At 38.8% G+C, this 26657-nt stretch overlaps 1 protein-coding gene across 4 annotated transcripts; it reads right to left on the reverse strand.

Moving 5' to 3' along the window:
* Positions 1-2741: 2741 nt before the first annotated feature.
* On the reverse strand, positions 2742-26608 carry LOC100250416 (protein COP1 SUPPRESSOR 2). Of its 4 annotated transcripts, none has more exons than XM_002280499.5 (8): positions 26398-26608; positions 26222-26297; positions 21009-21161; positions 20724-20930; positions 20076-20199; positions 4146-4219; positions 3726-3883; positions 2742-3193 (listed from the first exon to the last, which is right to left on the reverse strand). In XM_002280499.5, the coding sequence occupies exons 3-8, from the start codon at positions 21092-21094 to the stop codon at positions 3030-3032; spliced, it is 813 nt and encodes a 270-aa protein (XP_002280535.1). In that variant the 5' UTR covers positions 21095-21161; positions 26222-26297; positions 26398-26608; the 3' UTR covers positions 2742-3029. The 4 variants fall into 4 exon arrangements, with proteins under 4 accessions (XP_002280535.1, XP_010652313.1, XP_010652314.1 ...); XM_010654011.3 differs by having other exon boundaries at positions 21009-21096; positions 26398-26527; XM_010654012.3 differs by having other exon boundaries at positions 21009-21096; positions 26222-26300; positions 26398-26495.
* Positions 26609-26657: the final 49 nt, after the last annotated feature.

Consider the following 26657-nt stretch of genomic DNA (forward strand, 5'->3'; position numbering starts at 1 on the left):
CAAATCATAGTATCTTAGCATGAAACATAGAAAATTATAGGCATGAAAACATGGGTGGAAGGGTTGACTAATTAATATTTCCAGGTGAATGAGACTTGATTTGATGCAAGTTTCAACTATCACTGATTAATGCAGATGCCACTTGAAAAGCTCCATCTGCTATTCAGCATTGCCACCACACATGGAAGTCACTCTCCACTCCCCAGAGAAAGGTTGCAAATATAATCACAAGAAATCAAGTTTATCATCAATTTAAAGAATCATAGCCAAAGGTCCAAAGGAAAAGATGGTAGGCCGTCCAATGAATCACATTGTTGTGGAAAACTGGACAGATTTAACTCTTTGTGGGGCTATGGGACTTCTGCCCCTCTGATCCTTTCTCCCACACAAAATAAAAAGACTGACCAAGGGTCCGGAGGCTGATAAGACATTGCCAAATTATAGTTATTTTATTACCATCTTCCATGAGTATCATACAGCTCTCTGCCTTTGGTGTTGCTCAATGGATAGCCTGGTGGTTCAAGGTAAAACATCTAGATAAGTTGGCAACAACCATTAATTACCCTAATTAGAGATGAAGCAAGAACTCAAGTTCATGTTATCTACAGCATCACTGGATGTTCTCATTCAAGTGGAGAGTTGGAGCATGGAAGAGTGCTCCTGACAGCCATGGTTTTACTCTGAGATTATGCTAGCTTGATGCCTTCAGGTGGGAATTATTGGACTATGGCACAAGTTGAGTTCAATTAACTTTCAAATCGATGAATTTCAAAGCAAGTATTTATATGTTGGTGGATTCATATATGGGGAATTGGGGGAAGATTCCAAGATACACAAGTTTTAAACTTCGCTGACAGAAGCTCTTATGTAATATGTGCAGATTTTTAAAATTCTGAAATCTCTTAAGCAGTACCTTTACACATTTTCTAGTGAGAGCTAATGGCATTCTCAGTGCCTTCCAGCCTAGTTAGTGCAGAAATGGAGTTCCTTGAGGGCTTGTGAAGAAAAGCGGCTGAAGAGCATTTGAACCAAGGAGATGAAGGGGGCACTTCAAGATTTAAGAGAAACCAATATCGTGCATTGGGCATTAGCATACAAAAACCAATGATTGGAGAACTGCTTCCTACTTGGACAGATAAAAGAACAGAAACAGAAGCTTTGTCACAGTTCTGAGGATTCTTCACAATTTGGATGGACTGATCATGAACATGTTTATATCCTTTGGGAGTTCAGTTTTGCAATATAGAATATGCAAAGACGAGCAGGAAAGAAAAAAGAACAGCTGACTAATGAATACAAATACCAATGAGAGAAGATTTCAGGCTCAGATATGATGAACCCTCAGAACAAATTCAACATGGTGTAGGAGATGCTGGCCAACACTGAAGCCACTTGGAAAGTGGGGGTCAATGAAACAAGCATCATGCCAAGATAATTGAAGCAGAGCAATGTAGAAAGCCTTGTATGAATGTTAAATCCTCTTGTAAAGCAAGGAATATGCCCAAGAGGAGTACATTCCAGCAAATTTTTCTGAATACAGAACAGTACGCTCAGTAACTATAAATGGCAGAACAGATGAGCTGTTGCCTGATCCCAGGACTTGCAAGAAAAGGAACATCGACCCTAGGTATGTAAAACAAATCCTGATCACCATCTCTTCAGAACAATGATCATAGTTTTACCTTTTCAGTTGCAAGAAATAAACAAAACATAGCATTTGTTACAAGTTTAAGCACTCTTATCAGGATAGACCTAACTCTCATTTGAAAGAAACTGTAGTAGGATCAGGGATGCTTGTTTTTAGTGCATAATTTACAAGGCAAACCTCTGTAACTATGATGTTTAAGTAATTTGTAAGGCAAACCTAATTTCTCAGTTTGGATCAACTCATTGGTTCTCTTACTAACCTTTTATTTCTCCAGTGCTATGTTCACCTTGATGTTAAAAGTGGAATATGTTTAGTTGGCAATTATGCTGAACGAGGTACTGCTCGTTCTGGAATGATATTGAGGAAGAAACAGAGAAAGAAGATGTGCCGCTTGCCTGTCCATGACCATTCTCCTCAGCTTTTCTGTAGCAAGCGATGATTGTCTTCCTCAATCTTCTTCAAGTGCATGCCCATGAAAACATGGCGTCCAGAGCTCCGAGCTTGGTAACATCAATCACCCTTTTCCCCACCTCTTCTTTGCCATCATTTAACGTATGGTGCCCTGACCCTCTCAAAAGTGGGCAACCTCTCAATTGCAGCCGACTGTGATCCAATCTTCATCATCCTTCTCTTCATGGGACCTTGCATCTGAAGTACTACTCCTGAAGCTTGAAGCATGGTGAATGAAAGATGACCCAATGCTTCTTCCTAGCTCAGCCAATTCCATTCCAAGAGACTCCTTTTCATTTCTCCCTAACAGATGGATATTTCCATTCCAGGAGGGCATCAGAATTGAAAGACTAGTGTTAAAGTAAAGAAGGTACCTACGACTTCCAACTTAATACTATGTATAAAGACTTAACAGAAGGTCAAGATTCGCATTATGTTTTTTTGAAGGAATCTCTTGATTTTGTTGTTTTGCTAGGATATACGTGTCTGATTGAAGAATGGCTAGATGATTACACATGAAACTGCATGCCAATTGCAGCATATGAGTTTTAAAAAAGCAGAGCAGCCTTAACCACCAGTTTGACTGAAAGCCTTGGAGCTTAATGTTGTTTCAACCCTGTAGGCAGTCCAATGAATCACAGAATTGTGGAAAACGGGAATAAGTATCAGAAACAATGAATTGTAACATAAAGGTTTGGCCCCTGATCCTGGCACATTCAAAAAGACCAATTGTCTATCATCCATGACCATAGAGGCAGATGACATCTTTTCAGATACATAATAAAGATTACAGTTTCTGCATCACCATGCCTTCTGTGTTGCTAAATGAGCAACTCTGATGCTTCAAGGTAAAACAGTGACATACATAAGACAGCTATCAGCAGGCAACCATTGTTTGTGGTTGGAGCTGAAGCAAGAACTCGGGGTCATGCTATCTACGCATCACTCGATGACGTTCTCGTTTGCGGAAGCGGTCAAGCATGAATTCATCTGTTGCAGCTTGCCTTCGTCCTGCAACTTCTGTGCTTGCATCCGGCAGTCTAGATCCCCCACCATTATCCTGTACACCTTTGTCCTTGTACAGTTCAGGGTGTTCTGCAAAAATCTCATATCTGGTGAGCAAAAGGAAATGACACTCTGCAAAAATATAAGGTGTATAGAAGTATAACAGCATGAGCCCCATTAACTCTTCATTAATGAAAGTAGTAATAGAAAAATTCAGAGAGAAGTTGCATAAACAACCCATCCATTGACTTCCAATTTTGGTAGAGAAGCTAGCTGAGATGTGGAAGCCTGTGAAGACGAGTCTTAAGCATCACATCAGCAGCAAGTGTCATATAACAGTTGCAAATGCCAAGAAAGCATGTGCTAGATCAATCCATGCATGTAATCTTTCGGTTTATGTGATGAATTTGATCTTAATCCTTTGACTATTTTAGTTTTTAGGAGTGCTTTGAGTCATGTAATCAGAGTTTTATTTTAGGTATTTCAAGTTCCCCGGTTTTGCATCACTAGCTAAGCTGAAAAAATTAACAGAGAATCATATTATCATATCTTGTTTTGACTAATTATCTACTGTTATATATTATCAAACAGAAGAAACAAAAAATTGCATGCAATGGCAAACCTCTTCTAAGCTTTTCAGCATAATCCCGACCACGTTGGAAATAGTCTGCACTGTAGCTTGAGGGGATGTTAAATTCTGTTTTAGTTCGACCCATGAGCCTCTTGTCCTGCAATAGCTTTTTGGCTGCTTCTGTTTCCTCAATGTTTCTCAGCTTGTACCTACAGACAATAGAAACCATGAAACAAAAACTTAACTCTAGGTAGAAAAAATTGCTCTAGGTGATCATGAAAATAAAAGGGTCATTTTACACTTCCACTTTCTTTCTAATGAAACCATACAGATAATGCTGTCCTCATGGCAGCAGTGCAGAATGTTAGCCAACCTTGGGAACTCTTTTTCTTTAATGTATATACACACATATAGATTCTAACACAATGAGTGAAAATATAACCATCTTCTATCACAAGATATAGTGCATACTCAACAGGGAGCTGAACCTCTGCTATCCCAGTAGTCCACTGAGTAGAGCTTTCTTCCGAGTTTCGCCTCTTCACCTGTGAGAAAACAATGGGAATTTGAAATACAATCAGGAAATATTGTTCCTTGTAATATAGAAGAAAATGTCAATCATCTTGTACAACAGCTGACAAATGATGGTCACCATAACAGACTATCGAAAACTTGAAAAGAGAAATATATTGTAGAGCAAATAATGTAGATGTAGAAGAGTAATGGAAAATCAATCTGATTTATATATATATATCTAAATATATATGTATATATATGTTGAGTATAATGAATTTATAGTGTACAATCTTTCCTTTTTTTAATATAGGTCACATGTATGGTAGTTAGGACTCCTAGCCTTGTATATATATATTTTCTCAATTGTAAGTAGACACTACATGAATGAGAATTAAGGTTTTCTTCTCTCTCTCTCTTAACATGGTATCAGAGCCAAGGGAGAAAACCTAATTCTTTTCAGTTTCCCCGTGTCATCAATTCCGGGAAACCATCCTGTGACTATGTTTCATTCCGGTCACCTTCTCCAGACCCCAAAGCTTTCCGGTCGGTTGAATCGTCGTCAGAAAACATTCACCGCCGGCGACTTTTCCGGCGACGTCTTTTTCCGACACCACAAGTAGTGCCTGGAGGAGATCTCCAATTTTTCCCAAAGCACCGGAGCCAGAAAACCACCCACGCGCCGGCCACGCGCGTTTTTCCGGCTGGCGACTGCATCTCACGCGCCGGCGCGTGAGCCACTTTCCGATGACGCGCTTCCTCCTCCAACCTCGCCTGATGCCGACTAGCCACCCTTCATACCTGTTTCTGCCATCCGAGCCCTACACGTGCCTCTTTTGGGGTTCTTTTGCCTCCGCCGGCCCTCCGAACAGTTTTTCCGGCGTCCTTCGGCTATTTTTTCTCAACCCCAATCCCTGCACGTGCCTTAGGAAGTGTTCTTCTACCTTTCCAGTGGTGCCACAGTTGTTTTTTCTTTTCTATTTGGTCTCTCACACGGACGATTCTTCGGTTTTTCCTTCTTCAGCTGCATCTAAAGCCGTATTAGGGCTCTTTTCGATCCAAATATACTTCATTCTCCAGATAAGTGGATATGGCTACTAAAACTTCCATTTTTTCTTCTGTCATATCTGGATCTCCTATGATTACTTCGGAGAAATTGGTTGGCAGTGAAAATTATCTTTCTTGGTCTGCCTCTGTTGAACTTTGGTTTATGGGACAAGGATATGAGGATCACTTGGTTACACAAGAGGCAGATATCCCTGAGATTGAGTGCGTACAGTGGAGAAAGATAGATGTCCAGTTATGTAATGTATTATGGCAATCAGTTGATCCTAAGATCCTTCTTCATCTTCGGGCCTACAAAACTTGTTTTAAATTTTGGACTCAGGCCAAAGGATTATACACGAATGATATCCAGCGTCTTTATAAGGTGGCTTCTGCTATTGTCCATATCAGCCAACAGGACTTGGATCTATCTACTTATATTGGCCAAATTGCCTCTCTTAAGGAGGAGTTCTTGACTGTGATGCCTCTTACTCTTGATGTTGGGGCTCAACAAACACAGCTTGATAAGTTCTTCATGGTCCTTACTCTTATTGGCCTCCGTTCGGATCTTGAGTCTGTCCGCGATCAAATTCTTGGTAGTTTATCAGTTCCGTCCTTGGATGATGTGTTTGCTCGCCTCCTTCGTATCTCGTCCACTCAGACTTTGCCATCTGATAGCATTTCAGATTCTGCTGTGTTAGTTTCTCACACTACCTCTCGAGGAGGATGCAGTGGTAACCGAGGTAGAGGCCAACATCCTCATTGCACCTATTGCAATAAACTTGGCCACACTCGCGATCGTTGCTATCAGTTACATGGACGGCCTCCTCGCACTGCCCATGTGGCCCAGTCCTCTGATTCTCAGCTGCCTCAGCCTCCGAGCTCCTCCGCATCTCAGGCATCTCAGGCTTCTGTTGCCTCTGTTGCCCAGCCTGGTAATGCTTCTGCCTGCCTTACTCACACATCTTCTCTTGGACCTTGGATTCTAGATTCTGGAGCTTCTGATCACATATCTGGTAATAAGGATCTTTTCTCCTCTATTACTACTACCTCTGCTTTACCTACTGTTACCTTAACTAATGGTTCTCAAACTGTAGCTAAAGGTATTGGTTTGACCCTTCCTCTGCCTTCTCTACCTCTCACTTCTGTCTTTTATACTCCTGAATGTCCTTTTAATCTTATTTCCATTAGCAAAATCATTCGTACTCTTAATTGCTCTATTACCTTTTCTGATAAATTTGTGACCTTGCAGGACCGGAGTACGGGGAAGACGATTGGCATAGGACGTGAGTCTCAAGGCCTCTATCACCTCACCTCAGATTCATCTCCTGCAGTTTGCATTTCCACTGATGCTCCTCTCCTCATTCATAGTCGTTTGGGCCACCCTAGTCTCTCCAAGTTTTAGAAGATGGTCCCTCGTTTTTCCACTTTGTCGTTGCTTTCGTGTGAGTCATGTCAGTTTGGGAAACATACTCGTGTCTCGTTCCCAAAGTGTTTGAATAATCTGACAAAGTCTCCTTTTGAGCTTGTCCACACTAATGTTTGGGGTCCTTGTCGGACTGCGTCTACTTTAGGATTTCAATATTTTGTCACTTTCATTGATGACTATTCTCGATGTACTTGGTTATTTTTAATGAAAAATTGAGTTGAGTTATTCTCTATTTTCCAGAAATTTTATGCTGAAATCCAGACCCAGTTCAATATTTCTATTCGTGTGTTACGCAGTGATAATGCCAGGGAATATTTTTCAGCCCCATTTACTTCATTTATGTCTCATCATGAGATTCTTCATCAGTCTTCTTGTGCTCATACACCTCAACAAAATGGGATAGCTGAACGCAAGAATCGACATCTTGTTGAGACAGCTCGTACTATCCTCCTCCATAGTAATGTTCCTTTTCGTTTTTGGGGGGACGCTATTCTTACCGCTTGTTATTTGATTAATCGTATGCCCTCCTCTGTTTTACATGATCAGATTCCTCATTTCCTTCCTCCTCGTGTTTTTGGTTGTACTTGCTTTGTTCATATTCTTACTCCTGGACAGGATAAACTTTTTGCCAAAGCCATGAAATGCCTCTTCTTAGGATATTCCAGACTTCAGAAGGGTTATCGTTGTTATTCCCTTGAGACTCATCGATACTTTATCTCTGCTAATGTCACTTTCTTTGAGGACTCACCATTCTTTTCCACCACTTCTGAGTCTCTTCCTGTTTCAAAGTCTTGCCCCTTTCCATTGTCTCCCCATCTGATGTTGTGCCTCCTCGACCACTTCAGGTTTATCATCGTCGCCCTCGTGTCGCTGCTCCTCTCCCTTTTGCTGAGGCACCTGCTGACTCACTTCCTATCCCTTCGGCTTCTCCTACCCCGGCTCTGCCTTCTCCTGATGATTTACCCATTGCTATTCGGAAAGGTACTCGCTTTACTCGTAATCCTCATCCTATTTACAATTTTTTGAGTTATCATCGATTATCTTCACCTTATTTTGCTTTTGTTTCTACTATATTCTCTGTTTCTCTTCCAAAGAGCACCCATGAAGCTCTTTCCCATCCAGGCTGGCGACAAGCAATGGTGGATGAAATGGCTGCTCTGCACTCTAATGGCACTTGGGATCTTATTGTTTTACCCTCTGGTAAATCTACAGTTGGCTGTCGTTGGGTCTATGCAGTTAAGGTTGGTCTTGATGGTCAGGTTGATCACCTTAAGGCCCGCTTAGTTGCTAAAGGCTATACTCAGGTTTATGGTTCTGATTATGGTGACACATTCTCGCTTGTTGCCAAGATTGCTTCTGTCCGCTTGCTTCTCTCCATGGCTGCTATGTGTTCTTGGCCTCTTTATCAGTTGGATATTAAAAATGCCTTCCTTCATGGTGATCTTGCCGAGGAAGTTTATATGGAGCAACCTCCTGGTTTTGTTGCTCAGGGGGAGTCTGGTTTAGTGTGCAGGTTACGCCGTTCTCTATATGGCTTGAAACAATCTCCTCGAGCATGGTTTGGCCGTTTTAGTTCTGTTGTTCAAGAGTTTGGCATGCTTCGCAATACAGCAGACCATTCAGTTTTCTATCATCATAACTCCTTGGGGCAGTGTATTTATCTGGTTGTTTATGTGGACGACATCGTCATTACAGGCAGTGATCAGGATGGTATTCAGAAACTAAAGCAACATCTTTTTACCCACTTTCAGACCAAAGACTTGGGGAAATTCAAGTATTTCTTGGGAATTGAGATAGCTCAATCCAGTTCCGGTGTGGTCCTTTCCCAAAGGAAGTATGCTTTAAACATCCTGGAAGAAACTGGTATGTTAGACTGTAAACCGATAGACACACCTATAGATCCGAATGTCAAACTTGTACCAGGACAGGGGAAGCCTTTAGGAGACCCTGGGAGATATCGACGGCTCGTAGGTAAATTGAACTATCTCACCATTACTCGTCCAGACATTTCTTTTCCTGTGAATGTTGTTAGTCAATTCCTACAGTCACCATGTGATAGCCATTGAGATGCCGTAATCCGCATTCTTCGATATATCAAAAGTACACCAGGCCAAGGTGTGTTGTACGAGAATAGAGGTCATACCCAGATTGTTGGTTACACAGATGCAGATTGGGCTGGCTCACCCATAGATAGACGTTCCACTTCAGGGTACTGTGTTTTTATTGGAGGTAATCTAATATCTTGGAAGAGTAAGAAACAAGATGTAGTGGCCAGATCTAGTGTTGAAGCTGAGTATCGAGCTATGGGTTTGGCAACATGTGAACTCATATGGTTGAGACATCTTCTTCGAGAGTTGAGATTTGGAAAGGATGAACAGATGAAACTCATCTGTGATAACTAGGCCGCATTACATATTGCATCCAATCCAGTCTTTCATGAAAGGACCAAACATATTGAAGTTGATTGTCACTTCATTAGAGAGAAGATCGCATCAGGATGTGTTGCTACAAGTTTTGTTAATTCAAATGATCAACTAGCAGACATCTTCACCAAAATCTCTCAGAGGACCTAGAATTAAATACATTTATAACAAGCTTGGTGCATATGACGTATATGCTCCAGCTTGAAGGGGAGTGTTGAATATAATGAATTTATTGTGTACAATCTTTCCTTTTTTTAATATAGATCACATGTATGGTAGTTAGGACTCCTAGCCTTGTATATATATATTTTCTCAATTGTAAGTAGACACTACATGAATGAGAATCAAAGTTTTCTTCTCTCTCTCTTAACAATATATATTGCCAATAAATTCTAGGAAGTTTTTTCTCTTGATCCCTCCAATTGGTTGGTTGAGTGAGAACATAGCTTCAATGGCCAATCTCCCAGTTATTAAATCAGATTGATTTTCCATTACTCTTCCACATCTATATATGTATATATATATATGTATGTATGTATATGACCTTGTCCTGGTGTCATATGCAATGAAAATTTTCATAAATATCTTATGTATTTTCTAACTCCTCTTCTTTGTTTTGAATTTTGGCATAATTCATGTTTTCATTGCATATGACCACAAGCGTTGGATCTGGAACACTGTGCACCAATCCCAAGGGTGAGACCACACTCTTCCACTCAGATGTGATAAACAAGTTTAATTTCATAGTTCTCATGAAAATCAAGTGGAACGAGGTTGAGTTTCCTGAAAATTGGCATTTTGCTAATGCTGTTCCAGCCATAGAGCAAAGATCTGAAATAATTGAACAAATTGTTCAATATTCTGATGGAGGAGGAGATCTGATTTTCTCCAACTCTTTCCGTCATCCTAGCAACCCTAGAATTTCAGATTTTGAGCCCTTTAGAGCTTTAAGCTCTTCTATCCTAGTAAGAACCACTAGGGAAGAAGAAGGTTCCGATTTAACAAATCCTAAGAATATTAAGCTAACAAGTGTTAGAAGTCACACCAACGTGGCCAGACCATTTTACACAGAGAAAAATGAGTCTACACAGGAATCACAACAGGATGAGTCCCCTGTTATGTCTCCTACTTATTCCCAGATGATTAACACTATAAGCCTAAGTGATGAGGACTTTGAGATCAACAAGGATCTCTTAAGAAATGACTTCTATTCTGAAGCCAATAAGGAAAGAAAAGATTGGTTCTTTAGCACTGTTCCTAAAGACATTAGAACCCTCTACCAAGAAGAATTCTATGCGTACTTAAGACAAGAAAAGAAAAACATTAAGTTTTGGATCTGGTTTGAACTCTTCAAACAAGAGGAATATCCAAATTATCCCTATAAGGGTATCAACAACACATCTACAAAAACTAAGATATGGAAAACCAGTGACAACATTGTCATAGAATCCATTCATCCTCCTGAAGCTAAGATAGAAAAGAATGTTAATGGAACCATAGTTAGAGTTTCACCTTTTAAGACTAAGTCAGAGGATAAAGGAACTGCTAGTGCAAATGATATTTGAGGAATCATGGAACAAAACAACTACACTAATATGTTTCTTATGACCCTTGGTAATCAACTCAGCAGGGTTGAGGAGATCATTGAAACTCAAGATCACATTAAAAATTCTTTTGTTCAGAATGACAATAAGCCTTTGTTTAAGCCTTTTGAGTTCTCTAAGAAATTCCAGGATATCCTCATATTGATCAAGCTTTCATTGATAGAATTAGCCAAAAGGTTAAAGATAGCCTTGTTATTCCTGAAACACCTTTGCCTTCCCATAGGAGAATCAATTTGGTTAAAAGGAATATTAGTCTTGAAACAAAGGTTAATGGACCAATTAAGATAACCAATGAACCTTCTATCGAAACGGCTTTTAGGATTAAGGACCATAGTGACAGCCAAGAGAAAAAACTTGCCTTTAATACTTTAACTATTAAGGACCTTTAAGAAGAAATAGGGCAATATAAGGAGGATATTAAGAACTTAAGACAACCTGCAAGTTTAGGGTCTTTTACCCTCCATAATCAAATCAATAGGGTTGGTATTTACCACAACAATTTTGATCAGGAAGACTTTGAAGAAGTTCTTGAATCCTCAAACTTAAATACTATTACTAGGGTTATCTTCCAAAGGTGGGAAGTTTCCCTTACTATAGTAATTAAGAATAAATTTGTCATTGATATCATTGCTTTGATTGATTCAGGGGCAACCTTGAATTGCCTTCAAGAAGGTCTAGTACCTACCCAGCTTTATGAGAAAACCAGACAAACTCTTTTTGGAGCCAATGGTAAAAAACTTACCATTAAGTATAAGTTGTCTGATGCTCATATTTGTAACCAAGGTATTTGCATTAAGCAAACTTTCATTCTAGTTAAAGATCTCAAGGAAAAAACTCTCCTTGGAGTCCCCTTTTTAAGCTCTATCTTTCCTATGTGGGTAGATGACCAAGGTATAAGGACTAAGCTCTTAGATAAGGAAATTCTGTTTGAATTTGCCAACCCACCTGGTGAAAGAAGAATAAACACCTTAAAGGATCGGGTGATTATGGCTAAGGAAAACCACGTTAATCTCTTAAAACATGAGATTGTTATGGTTAGAATAGAAGAACAATTGAAGGTTAAGAAAACTCAAGATGTCATAGAAAGATTTAAGAATAAGATTATTAGAGAAGTTTGTTCTAACAATTCTAATGCGTTTTAGCACAAGAAGCAGCATGCGGTAGAGTTACCTTATGAGCCAGATTTTTGTGAGAAAAATATTCCCATTAAAGCGAGACCAAACCAGATGAACAAGGAATTATTAAGCTACTGTGAAAAGGAGATCCAAGATCTTCTTGATAAGAAGTTGATAAGGAAGTCTAAGTCCCCTTGGAGTTGTTCAGCCTTCTATGTTAAAAAACATGCTGAATTAGAAAGAGGAACACCTAGACTAGTCATCAACTACAAGCCATTATCATAAGCAAAGCGCCTGAGTGGGTTTCTAATAGCAGTCTTATACCAGCACAACACATTGTTTCTTTCCATTATCAGAACAGAAGACTTACACGGTTATCTTGCCCTCTGCAATTTTATGATATTTGTGTTGAACTCCTTATTAATCAAATCAAGCATTGGAGAGCTAGAATCATTAGCAGAGATTTTGAAGCTTATCCAAAGAATATGGGATATCTCATTGTTGCAGATCCTTTTCACCAAATTTTCTGTAGTAAGAAATTGGATCCTCTACCGACCAAATCTGTTACTGAAGATATCAAGCTTCTAGAAGAGCATCATAAGGATTACACTCTACCCTAAGCATATTCCTCATGATACTCTGCAGACAAAAATATTATCCATCTAAGCAGTATCGGCACCGAAAGCATCAAGCATGTGACTCCACAGTCCAAAGCAGCCTACCAGTTGTTTTCCCCACCGAAAGTAAGATTCCTTGTTGAAAAATCTAAAAGCGCTACTGTAAAATGTTACTGTTCACTTTTACTATTCATGCACGGGTTAACTATTCACAACAGTTGGTCAAAAAGCAAATAATGTTTTGTCTCCTGATTGGTATTGTTTAATATTCTCTTTTTGGCTATTTAAAGAGGCTTGATCCTCATTTGTAAGCACCTCTCATTTTCACTTTTCATTTTTCACTTCCAGCTTATGCTCTCCCTTCTCTCTCTCTCATCATGTAAGTCTTCCACCCCAAAGCTTTCCTCCCTTCTCTCATTGTAAGATATTCATCTCCTTTTATAAGTATATTTTATGTTATACCTCCTATCATGGATGGTTTTTAAGCTATGTAATTATACAAGTATGTTTTATGTTATCATTATACCTCCTATTATGGATGGTTTTCAATTTATGTAATTAAAAGTTTGTGGTTCCTTCTCTTTAAATTTCTTGTTAAATATCTTATATATTTTCTGATTTCTCTTCTTTGTTTTGAATTTGGGCATAATTCATGTTTTCATTGCATATGACCTTGTTAGGGCTCTGATACCATAGACACACAGGACAATGTCATATGCAATGAAAACATGAATTATGCCAAAATTTAAAATTAATTACATAAATTGAAAATCATCCATGATATGAGGTAAAATGAAAGCATAAAATAAAGTTAATTACATAGCTTAAAAACCATCCATCATAGGAGGTATAACATAAAACATAGTTATATAGGGAGATGAATATCTTACAATGGGAGAGGGGAGAAAATTTTTGAAGAAAGCTTTGGGCTGGAAGGCTTACATGATGAGAGAGAAAGAAGAGAGAAGGGAGAGCATAAGCTGGAGAGAGGTGAAAACAAGAGGTAATGAGAGGTGATTACAAATGAGGATCAAGCCCCCTTAAATAGCCAAAAAGAGAATATTAAATAATACCAATCAGGAGACAAGGCACTGTTTGCTTTTTGACTAACCGTTGTGAATAGTTAATCCGTGCATGAATAGTAAAAGTGAACGGCAACATTTTACTGTAGCACTTTTAGATTTTTCAGCAGGAATCTTACTTTTGGCGGAAAAGACGGCTGGTAGGCTGCTTTGGACTGTGGAGTCACATGCTTGATGCTTTCGGTGCTGAAACTGCTTAGATGGATAATATTCTTGTCTGCATAGTATCATGAGGAATATGCTTAGGGTAGAGTGTAGTCCTTATGATGCTCTTATAGAAGTTTGATATCTTCAGTAACAGATTTGGTCGGTAAAGGATCCGATTTCTTACTGTAGAAAATCTGGTGAAAAGGATTTGCAGCAATGAGATATCCCATATTCTTTAAATAAGCTTCAAAATCTCTGCTAATGATTCTAGCTCTCCAATGCTTGATTTGATTAATAAGGGGTTCAACACAAATATCAAAAAATTGCAGAGGGCAAAATAACCGAGTAGGTCTTCTGTTCTGATAGTGGAAAGAAACAATGTGTTGTGCTGGTATAAGACTGCCATTAGAAACCCACTCAGGCGCTTTGCTGATGATAATGGCATCAACGAATTTCTTGTTCATTTTAAAACCTTGGGTTAGACCAAGAGCTATCTTTCTTCCAAACTTTGATGCTTTACTTGGATCTGAGCAGATGATTTGATGAACTAAACCGTAATCCAGAAGTAATTCTGGAGTTAAGATTAATTCCTCATTCTTAAATGGAAGGCTAATTGGCAAGTAATATTGCAGGTCAAGGCAAACACGACTGATTGTGAAATTTCTATTGCAGTTGCATAACATCTTCTTAATGCCTTGTTGGTACTGAATAAGTTCTTTGATAGTTCTACAAAGTTTAGAATCATCAAATTCTTTGTCCATGACCAAACTTAAACCTGGGACTCGAAGACCGATAGTGGCTGAGAGATAGATGTGAAGATCCTGGAGGTATGCTGAGATGAAGATTTGTTTTTCTTCAATTGAAGCCTTGGCTTTTCCAAAAATTAGGCAACGTAAATCCTGCACAAGAGAATATAACTTCTTTTTCTTATGGAAATACATCCTTAACTTAAAGTAGTTCCACTCTTCCTCACTCAATTTTGCTACATCCACTAGTGGGATGGACTGCTTATTCTCACCATTTTCCAGTGGGTAAAATGAGACTTGGGCTTTTAACATAAGCTGATGAAAGTCAACCAATTCTAGTTTCCTTTCTAAAGTCTGACATCTTTCCTGCAAATCAGAAATACAATTAATATATCCAGATAAAGGGTTAGTTTTATTAAGAGATGGATTTATGGGGAAGGAATCCTCCACAAAAGGTAGAGAATCAGAACTTAAATCTTTATCCCTGCTAGGGGATGCTGAAGGAATAGGATGTTTGGAGTAGCTGCAAGAACCTGCTACTTCAAAATGTTCATGATAGAGCCGCATGAATTTCTCAGAAAGAGTTGAATGAGGTTTCATAGAGGCTGTAGATTTCTTAATGGGCCTAAGGGGTTGTTTTTCTTTTTTGGGGGTCATGCTTTTGTGAATCTTGCAAAAATTCACGATTTAAGAAATCAGGGATAGAATTATTATCTCCTTTAATATATTCGATTTGAAAATCAAAATTGCTTAAAATAACTTGCCATCTAGCAAAAATATGCTTAGAAGCTATATTCTTAACATCCTTTTGTAAAACTGATTTTGCCGATTTGCAATCAACCCTTAATAAAAATTCTTTGTTTAAAAAATCATCTTAAAATTTTGAAATGCATAAAACAATGCTTAAAATTTCCTTTTTAATAGTGCTGTAGTTGAGTTGGGCACTTCCCCAGGTTCCTGAAGTATACCTAACCAACTTTTCCTAATTATCAATCCTTTGCTTGAGAATCCCGCCATAACCTATGTCAGAGGCATCAATCTTGACAATCTTAAAGGCTTTTGGATCAATTAGGGCAAGGCAAGGTAGGGTCTTGACTCTAGATTTGACAGTTTTGACAATCTTGGTATGGTCCTCATTCCAAGGTACTAGATTTTTCTTAAGTCTTTGTCTTGAAGGGGCACAAAGCTGGCTTAAATCCTGAATAAAGTCTGACACATAATTAAGGCTTCTTAAGAAACGTTGTAGTTGTTTCTTATCCTTAATTTCATTAGGAAACTTATCAACAAACTCAATAGATCTTTGAATGGGAGTGATTGTTTCTTGATGAATATGATGACCTAGAAACCTTACCTTAGTTTGAAAGAGGTTAATCTTAGTGGTTGACAAGCTTAAACCATTACTTTTAACAATCTTAACAAACTTATTGAGATGTTTCCAATGCTGCTCAACAGAATCAGAGTAAATCAAAACATCATCAATGTAGACAATGATAAAATCAGAAAACTGGTTAAAAATTTCATTCATTATATTTTGGAATTTTGAAGGTGAATTCTTAAGACCAAAGGGCATTACGTTCCATTCATAATGTCCAAAGGGAACCACAAAAGTTGTTTTATACCTATCCTTTTCAGTAATCTGGATTTGCCAAAATCCTGATTTCATGTCAAACTTAGAGAAAACTTTGGACTTAACTAATCTTTGAAGGAGGTCTTTCTTATTTGGGATAGGATACCTAATCCATCTTAAAACATCATTGAGAGGCTTGTAGTTGATGACTAGTCTAGGTGTTCCTCTTTCTAATTCAGCATGTTTCTGAATATAGAAGGTTGAACAACTCCAAGGGGACTTAGACTTCCTTATCAACTTCTTATCAAGAAGATCTTGGATCTTCTTTTCACAGTAGCTTAATAATTCCTTGTTCATTTGGATTGGTCTTGCTTTAATGGGAATATTTTTCTCACTAAAATTTGGTTCATAAGGTAACTCTACCTCATGCTGCTTCCTGTGCCAAAACGCATTAGGAATGTTAGAGCAAACTTCTCCAATAATCTTATTCTTAAATCTTTCTATGACATCTTGGGTTTTGTTAACCTTCAATTGATCTTCTATTCTAACCAGAGCAATCTCATGTTTTAAGAGATTAACGTGGTTTTCCTTGGCCACAATCACCTGATCCTTTAAGGTGTTTATACTTCTTTCACTAGGTAGGTTGGCAAATTCAAACAGAATTTCCTTATCTAAGAGTTTAGTTCTTATACCTTGGTCATCTACCCACATGGGAAAGATAGAGCTTAAAAAGGGGACTCCAAGGAGAGCTTTTTCCTTGAGATCTTTAACTAGAATGAAAGTTTGCTTAATGCAAATACCTTGGTTACAAATATGAGCATCAGACAGCTTATACTTAATAGTAAGTTTTTTACCATTGGCTCCAAAAAGGGTTTGTCTGGTTTTCTCATAAATCTAGGTAGGTACAAGACTTTCTTGAAGGCAATTCAAAGTTGCTCCTAAATCAATCAAAACAATAATATCAATGACAAATTTATTCTTAACTACTATAGTAAGAGAGACTTCCCATCTTTGGAAGATAACCCTACTAATAGTATTTAAGTATGCATTTATCTCTTCATTATTGACTTGTGAGGATTCAAGAACTTCTCCAAAGTTTTCCTAGTTAGAATTATTGTGGTAAATACCTACCCTGTTGATTTGATCATGGAGGGTAAAAAACCTTAAACTTGCAGGTTGTCTTAAGTCTTTAATTTCCCTCTTATACTGCCTTATTTCTTCTTGAATATCCTTAATGGTTAAAGTATTTGGGTTAAGCTTTTGCTCTTGGCTTAGGATATTTGTAGTCTTTGTTTGGTTGTCACCATGGTCCTTAATCCTAAAATCCGTTTGTTCATTGGCTATCTTAATTAGTCCCTTAACCTTTGTTTCAAGACTACTATTCTTTTAACCAAATTGATTCTCCTATGGGAAGGCAGAGGTGTTTCAGGGATAGCAAAAGGCTGAGGTGTTTCAGGGATAACAAGGTTATCTTTAACTTTTTGACTTATTCTATCAATGAAAGCTTGATCAATATGAGGGTTTTCCTGGAATTTCTTAGAGAATTCAAAAGGCTTAAACAAAGGCTTATTGTCATTTTTAACAAAAGAATTCTTAATGTGATCTTGAGTCTCAATGATCTCCTCAACCCTGCTGAGTTGATTACCAAGGGTTATGAGAAACATATTAGTGTAATTGTTTTGTTCCATGATTCTTTTAATATTAGTTGCACTAGCAATTCCTTTATCCTCTGGCTTAGTCTTAAAAGGTGAAGCTCTAACTATGGTTCCATTAACACTTTTTTCTATCTTAGCTTCAGGAGCATGAATGGACTCTATGACAATGTTGTCACTTGTTTTCCATATCTTAGTTTTTGTAGAAGTGTTATTAATACGCTTATAGGGATAGTCTGGATATTCCTCTTGTTTGAAAAGTTCAAACTTTCCTATCTTGATAAGCATAAAATTCTTCTTGGTAGAGGGTTCTAATGTATTTAGGGACAGTGCTAAAGAACCAATCTTTTCTTTCCTTATCGGCTTCAGAATAGAAGTCCTTTCTTAAGAGATCCTTGTTGATCTCAAAGTTTTCATCACTTAGGCTTATAGTATTAATCATTTGGGAATACGTAGGAGACATATCAGGGGACTCATCCTGCTATGATTCCTGGGTAGACTCATTTTCCTCAGTGTAAAATGGTTTGGCCACATTAGTGTGACTTCTAACACCTGTTAGCTTAATATTCTTAGGATTTGCTGAACTGGAACCTTCTTCTTCCCTAGTGGTTCTTATAGGGATAGAAGAGCTTGAAGTTCTAGAGGGCTCAAAATCTGAAATTCTAGGGCTGCTAGAATGACGGAAAGAGTTGGAGAAAATCAAATCTCCTCCTCCATCAGGATATTGAACAATCTGTTCAATCCTTTCAGATCTTTGCTCTATGGCTGGAACAACATTAGCAAAATGTCAATTTTCAAGGAACTCAACCTCATTCCACTTGATTTTCAGGGGGACTATGAAATTAGACTTGTTTATCACATCTGAGTGGAAGAGAGTGGTCTCACCTTTGGGATTGGTGCACAGTGCTCCAGATCCAACGCTTATGGTCATGCTTTTATAGGCAAACCTAGTTATGATGGAAATAGGATTGTTTCCTTTCTTGAATTTAAAGCCATGGGTCTTAACATGAAGGACAACCAAATCTAAGATATCGGCATCTCTTAGTCTAACTGTGAAGTTAGGGAAACACTGCAAGTAAACTAGGCCATCATTCGGTCCAGCTTGGACTGCACCTATAATAGAATCTCGATAGTCGAGATGTCTATTGTCTCTTAGACACACGACAATAGAGGTGTTTAAACCTAATCTTGTCAAAGGCTTAGCTGCAACTTGAATCATACCAAAGTGTATGAAGTTGTAGTGGTCTTTCTTATGCTTCTCAACTGACTTACTATCCAAGAGTCTTATGACTTGATAGTCTTGTTCTAAGCTTACTGACATTTCAGAGGTTCTAACGGTGTAGTCTGTGAAGAACTTAAAGGTTCCTTTCTTATAAATTTCTTGATTAGATACCTTGGGTAACTTCCAATCATCTAAATCATTTTAGATCTTAGGATAATTGATCTCTTCATTATTTATAATAGTATTTTGGGAATCAGTGGATCTCCTAGACATGGTTCTAAAAATCGAACTCATTTTAAGGTTTTAATCTAAAGCCTAATAGCAGATTGATAGGCCTTATGAGACGTCTCCCCAACCCCTTACAGCCCTAACAAACTCCTATCCACGGCTAACAACGGGCTCAACCTGGCAAGAATCGCACTCCTTGGAACACTGCTACTTATCCTAGGATAGCTCAAAACACCCAAAACAAACCCGACTTCCCTTCCCGTGGCTCTGATACCATAGACACCCAGGACAAGGTCATATGCAATGAAAACATGAATTATGTCAAAATTCAAAACAAAGAAGAGGAGTCAGAAAATACACAAGATATTTAACAAGAAATTTAAAGAGAAGGAACCACAAACTTTTAATTACATAAATTAAAAGTCATCCATGATAGGAGGTAAAATATATATATATATGCATGAGCAGCTTGAACTATGTTTCTGTCCAATCAAAGGAAAACACTATATAAGATAGTTAATTTCCATAGTTTATAGGTAGAATATTGAACAGTGTACAAATACAATATCCCAATAAAGTGTGGCAACAATATGAATGTAAGACAGATAAGCAGCAAGAAAAAAGGCACAAAGTAGAAATAAACACATTCTAATTTAGATTGCAAAATTGAGAAAATAGATGAGAGCAAATCAGCAGAAATAATTTGGTCAATTGCAAACAATGTTGATAAGTGCAGCAAGTTGAATTGCAAGCTACCACATGGACAATGGGTTGCACAAAAACACTTGGGGTGAGGCTATGTGGAAAATATTATGGCCTGCAACCATTGTATTATGCCCTTAAATAATGTTGAACACCAAAAAATAATTCCTCTAACCGGCCCAAGTAAGTGGGATGGGTCTTTATTGTGTTGAACTGGGTCTAAATCCAAAATTTGTTTGCAGGATTAAGGAATTAGTAATTCATGGGGCTTGGACCCTCAACAGAAAAAGGGAAATGGAAATGCACTCACTTTAAGATGCTCTGGAACTACATATAACTCATCATCTGCACGTTTTAAATCATTCCCAACTTGATTTGTTGCATCAATGTTCCTGCCCCTTTTCTTTGCCAATTCTTGTTCAACATACTTCAACCTGTTAAATAAGTTGCCAATAAATCAATTTACACCATCTAGATGTCAGCAAAGATCTCAAGTTTATACAACAGTCACAGAAAAAGACTTAAATTTCCTAGAAGAAGAAAAACAATGTTCAAATCCCCTCAGCTACCAAGTTACCAACCAAACTGTTAGCAAACAAATCTAGTGATGAAGTTCTTCTCATAGATACAGATTTAAGAAGAAAAATACCAATAAAGTAAAATATACAGTCCCCAATGTGAGAAACAGCACAATAAAGTCTCTGTGTTAACATGGTAACAGAGGAAATGATAACTGCTGGATACCTGTCTAATCAAGGTGCTCCAACCTTCTTGTTTCCTTATCTTATTTTCATATATTTCTCTTGGATTTCTTTAAATTGAGAACATTTAAGAAATACAAGATCTATTATCAAGAAATTACTCTCATCTCATGGAATTTCAAAGAAATAGGTGTTTTAGATTTGGCTTCCTGTGTGTGCTTGTGAAACAGAATGGTTGGGATCTGAGGTAAACATACATATTAGGATCTTCCACCATGACAGCAGTTTCCTGGGCGAAGGTGTCCTGCAAAACCAACTCCTCCTTGTCCCCATCAGGAACTTCATTTTTTTCTGCAACTTTTTTAGTAGGGGTAACACCGGTTGTTTGCAAAGTAGGAATTGCAGGGATCCCCAATTTCCTTTCCCTTTGTTTCTGAAGGAATTTCACCTCCTCTAATGCCAATCTGGACTTAGATTCAGATTCAGAATAGTTAGAACAAAATAATCAAAATAAACTCGAAGTAAAGGAAATTAATACCAACCTCCTTTCTTCTTCATCTTCAGAGTTGTTATTGTCTTTGGCTTGGTCATCTTCGATACTTCTTTTTCTAAAATTCTTCTTCTGCATCTCTATTCTCAGTTTAATTTCGCTCAGGTCAACGTTTTTCCAATAATAGAGGGCAGGAACTGGGATTCTGCCCTTGCCCAACAGCAAAATGCAGATCAATAGATGATATAAAGTTGCATTTGGATATTTATTTAGATCTAAATCCAAGGATTTCAAAGTTTGGATCAAATATGTAATTGCTCAGTCATCAATCTTTTATAAGAATATGCCATCATAGATACAGCAGATTTGCTAAAGTTTGGTATATGCATCAAACCAAAAAGAATTCCCTAAAAATCATTTATGGCATACACACACCCCTTTTTTTAAAATCAAGAGGAAGTTACTCATGGAGATATCTCAATCCTCCACACTCGATTTAGTCACTTAAGCATTAACTTACTTCCCTTCACTTTTAAGTAAGTTCACAAATTCATATGAATTTTTTTGAAGGAAAAGAAAACAATTGGTACGAGCCCTATTCCGCGGTCTTTGGGGGGGAACGGGACTTCTTCTCTTCTACTCCTTCTTCTGGGTGTGACCGAGCCTTAGTGGTGGGGGATGTTTCCGGTTTGGATGTCGCCGCTGAAGGTGCTAGTAACCAAGTTCCATTACGCGCAGTGTCGTCTGATGGAAATCCGTGGGTGATGGACTCAGAGGGGGAAAAGTCTATTGTGGATAAGCCGGAGGCTGATGAGGAAATGCAAGATAGGGAGGATCCTAGTAGTATGTGGGATGAAAGTAACCTGTTGAAGTTCAGTAAGGCACTGGGGTTCGCGACAGAAGGCGTGGAAGGGGAAATCCTAAAATTATTGCTAAGACTGAAGACCAAAAGGGATCAAGGCAAGAAAAAGGGATTGCTAGGATTGACTAGGTTTGATCGGGAAGTTAAAAAGTTAGAATGGCCGGTTAATTACGATGGAAAGACCAGAAAGAAAGGTTCGGACAGAAGAGGGGGGGACAGATCCTTGTGTTTTAAATGAAGATTAAGATTCTATCTTGAAATGTTAGAGGGTTAAATGATAGAAATAAGAGGAAGCTAATTAAAGCCTTAATTAGTTCCCATAAAGTGGATTTAGTTTGCCTGCAGGAGACTAAAATGTCTGAGATGTCTTTAGGGGTAGTGTGAAGCCTAGGTATGGGGAGCCCTGAATGCCAGGGGGGCTGCGGGAGGGGTGGTAGTTTATTGGGACAGTAGAGTGTTGGAGTTAATGGGGATGGAGGTGGGCCTTTTTTCCATCTCTTGTCATTTCAAGAACTGTGAAGATGGGTTTAGATGGATTTTTTCAGGAGTGTACGGTCCTACAATGAAAAGAAATAGAGAGCTTTTATGGGAAGAGTTAGAGGACATCTGAGGGCTTTGGAATGACCCCTGGTGTATTGGTGGAGATTTCAATATGATCAGATTTCCGAATGAGAGGAGAAGAGGAGGGAGACTGTCTCCTTCAATGCGAAGATTCTCGGAGGTGATTGATGACTTGGATTTGAGGGATCTGCCCCTTCAGGGGGGTCCTTTTACATGGAGTGGAGGGTTGAACAATCAAGCCATGTCAAGACTTGATCGATTCCTGGTGTCGGAGGACTGGGAGGGCCATTTTAATGGAGTCGTACAGAGTACTCTTCCTAGGCCAGTGTCAGATCACTTTCCCATTCTTTTGGATGGGGGAGGGGTGAGGAGGGGGCCTGTCCCTTTCCGTTTTGAAAACATGTGGCTTAAGGAGGAGGGTTTTAAGGATTTGTTGAAGGGGTGGTGGCAAGGTCTAAGATTCAGCGGGTCTTTTAGCTTCATCCTTGCAGAGAAATTGAAGGCTTTAAAGGCAATCTTAAAGTCATGGAATAAGCTAGTTTTTGGGAAGGTGGGAGTGAATAAGAGATTGGCTTTGGACAAAGTGGATTTTTGGGATTCTCAGGAGAAGATGCGTACATTATCTTTGGAGGAGCTGGAAGCCAGGAAGGAAGCTAAGGGGGACTTTGAGAAATGGGCTCTTATGGAGGAGATTTCTTGGAGACAAAAATCAAGAGAGGTGTGGCTGAGGGAGGGTGACAGAAATACCGGCTTCTTTCATAAGATGGCCAATTCCCATAGAAGGAGAAGTTGTTTGTCTAAGATTAAGATTAATGGTAATTGGTTAACAGAAGAGCAGGATATCAAGGGGGGTGTGGTTGGAGCTTTCGAGAACCTGCTAACAGATCCTGGGGATTGGCATCCATCAATGGAAGGTTTGGATTTTAATAGGATCGATGGTGAGGATGCAGCTCGTCTGGAAGGGGTTTTTACAGAGGTAGAGGTCTTCTCCGCCCTCTCAGATCTGAACGGTGAGAAGGCTCCCGGTCCAGACGGCTTTTCTCTCAGCTTTTGGCAGTTCAGCTGGGATTTTGTGAAAGATGAGGTTATGGGCTTTATGAAGGAGTTCCACGAGCATGACAGATTTGTGAGGAGCCTGAATTCAACTTTCCTGGTCCTTATCCCTAAAAAACCGAATGCAGAGGACCTTAAAGATTTCAGACCGATTAGCTTGATAGGTGGATTGTATAAATTGTTGGCAAAAGTGCTAGCAAATAGGATGAAGAAGGTGGTGGGAAAGGTGGTGTCTTCAGCTCAAAACGCCTTTGTTGAAGGAAGGCAAATTTTGGATGCTGCCCTAATTGCCAATGAGGCAATAGACTCGTTGCTGAAGAGAAATGAGAGAGGGGTGTTGTGTAAGCTAGATATAGAGAAGGCGTACGATCACTTGAATTAGGATTTTCTACTATTGGTATTGCAAAGAATGGGGTTTGGGGAGAAGTGGACTGGCTGGATCTCCTGGTGTATCTCCACAATGACGTTTTCAGTTTTGATCAATGGCTCTCCAGCCTATTTTTTCAATAGTTCAAGGGGTTTGCGTCAGGGAGATCCTCTCTCTCCCTACCTATTTGTTATTGGGATGGAGGCTTTTAGTAGGCTCATCTTTAGAACAGTGAAGGGGGGTTTTCTTTCGGGCTGCAGGATAAATGGAAGAAGTGGAGACGGGGCTGTGGTAACTCATTTGCTGTTCGCCGATGATACTTTAGTTTTTTGTGAAGCTTCCCAAGATCAGATGGCTCATTTAAGCTGGTTGTTGATGTGGTTTGAAGCCATATCAGGTTTGAGGATTAATTTGGATAAGAGCGAGATTTTGCCGGTTGGGAGAGTAGAGAATTTGGAGGCTTTGGCTCTTGAGGTTGGTTGTAAAGTGGGAAGGCTGCCAAATTCTTACTTGGGGATCCCTTTGGGGGCGAATCACAAGTCCGTGGCTGTTTGGGATGGGGTGGAAGAGAGATTTCGGAGAAGGCTTGCCTTATGGAAAAGGAATTATATCTCCAAAGGCGGTAGAATTACCCTAATTCGTAGTACTTTGTCAAGTATGCCCATATACTTGATGTCTTTACTTCGAATGCCAAGAGTGGTTAGTTTAAGATTGGAAAAAATTCAAAGGGATTTTTTGTGGGGGGTGGAGCTTTGGAGAGGAAGCCTCATCTAGTAAATTGGGATTCCGTGTGCTTGGACATAAGGAAGGGCGGTTTGGGAGTTAGACGTTTGACTACTCTTAATAGAGCCCTTTTATGCAAGTGGAATTGGCGGTTTGCGAATGAAAGGGAGGCTCTTTGGAGGCAAGTCATTGGTAGGAAGTTCGGGGAGGAACAAGGGGGCTGGTATACTAGAGAAGTTAGGGAGGGGTTTGGAGTAGGCTTGTGGAAGGAAATAAGGAAGGAAGGAGCTCTCTTGCAAAACAAAGTTGTCTTTTCTGTGGGGAATGGTAGAAGGGTGAAATTTTGGAATGATAATTGGTGTGGGAATTTCTCTTTCAGTAATTTGTTTCCCTCTTTGTATGCCTTTGCTTCATTTAAAGAGGCTTGGCTAGAGGAGTTATGGGATCATTCGGGAGATGAAGGGGTTTGGAATCCTAGCTTCTCTAGGTCCTTTAATGACTAGGAGGTGGAGAAGGTGGAGAGATTACTTCTGACAATCCGGGGTAGGAGGCTTAATCCTTTTTTGGAAGATAGAATGCTATGGAAAGAGACTAAAGATGGGATTTTCTCAGTTAAGTCCCTTTATAGTTCGCTAGCTTCAAGAAGAGATGTTCAATTCCCTTATAGTAATATTTGGAGTTCTTGTGTGCCTACCAAAGTGAGCTTCTTTGCTTGGGAAGCTTATTGGGGTAAGGTGCTAACCTTGGATCAACTTAAAAAGAGGGGCCGGTCTCTAGCTAATAGATGCTTCCTTTGCGGTATGGAAGAAGAGTCAATTGATCATATTCTTATTCAGTGCTCTAAGGCAAGAGGGTTATGGGAGTTACTGTTTGCTCTGTTCGGTGTTACTTGGGTCCTCCCTTCTTCGGTTAGAGATACTCTTAGTGGTTGGAGTGGCTTTAAGTTGGGCAAGAAGCGTAGGAAGGTGTGGAACGCAGCCCCGTTGTGCATTTTTTGGGCGGTTTGGAAAGAAAGAAACAGGATAGCTTTTGATAATGAAGAGTTATCAATTCATAGGTTGAAGAATTCTTTTGTTTGTAATCTTTGGTTGTGGACTTAATCGGTTGTAAATGATGGTCCTATTCCTTTGATCAGTTTTTTTGATTGGCTAGGCACTAGTTGAGGGCTGGTATTGTATCTCTTTTATTTTTGTGCCTATTGGCGCCTCTTGTATACATCCTGTATGCTTGGGTCAGCCTCAAGGCGCCCTTTTCTAATATATTTTTGTTGTGTGTTTGCCTATCAAAAAAAAAATTGGTGCTAATGATTTAATGGGAAGATAAGGAAAGAGTGACTTTTGTTCAAGAAATAGTCATTAAGTATGATCCATATGCCTGATGTATGTAAACAAAATTTCAAATTTCTGCTTTCAATCAAAAATACCCAAAAGAATCGGAGATGTATAGACTTTCCAACAAATTGCCATAGGATCACAAGCAAAGAGCTAAGGAAATCAGGTTAAACAAATATTCCAACTTTTTAACTTAGGATTAAGAAAGACCAGAAAAAAATATATATATAAATAAGAAAATTTTAATTTCAGATTTCATCATACAATAAGCAGGGGTTTTCGAGAAAGAGCCAGCATACATCATCCAACAACAAAATCAAGTCTATAATTCAAACAAAAATAAATAAATAAATACAAATTCAACGAACCTTTGCCTCCCGAATTAGAATCGAACTCCGAATTTGTTTTAGTAAAACTAAAAGTCAATCCTTGCTTGCCGAAAATCTGCTACAAAACCAAGAACTAGGGTTAGGGTTAGGGTTAGGGGTAGGGGCTGAAAGCAAAAACCAATAGGGGAGAGCTGGCGAAGGAAGGATTGAAGTACCTGTCCGTGAGAGATCGAGCGAAAGATCAGACCTCAACTTTCCCTCTCCCACTCCTCCCTCTCCACAAATTTTAATTTTTTTTCCCCTTCTATAGATATAATATTTTATGTATCCACATCTATGTTCTTTATATTGTCGTAACGGCTTTATACTATTTGAAATTTATACTTATGCTCTAATATATAAACAATAATAATTTCATAAAAGAAAATACAATTTCTCAATTTTTTATAATTTTACTTTTCTAATTCATCATAAA

This window comes from Vitis vinifera, chromosome 7 (assembly GCF_030704535.1).
Source record: "Vitis vinifera cultivar Pinot Noir 40024 chromosome 7, ASM3070453v1".
Taxonomy (NCBI): domain Eukaryota; kingdom Viridiplantae; phylum Streptophyta; class Magnoliopsida; order Vitales; family Vitaceae; genus Vitis; species Vitis vinifera.

Bases quoted from the DNA above. Each gene is read 5' to 3' on its own strand.
- LOC100250416 (XM_002280499.5), bottom strand. From the start codon at position 21,094: ATGCAGAAGAAGAATTTTAGAAAAAGAAGTATCGAAGATGACCAAGCC. The intron at 20,931-21,008 runs GTTGGTATTAAT...ATCTAAGTCCAG, and splicing joins GAAGATGAAGAAGAAAGGAG to ATTGGCATTAGAGGAGGTGA. The intron at 4,220-20,075 runs GTGAGTGCATTT...GTTTTCTCACAG, and splicing joins TAGTTCCAGAGCATCTTAAA to GTGAAGAGGCGAAACTCGGA.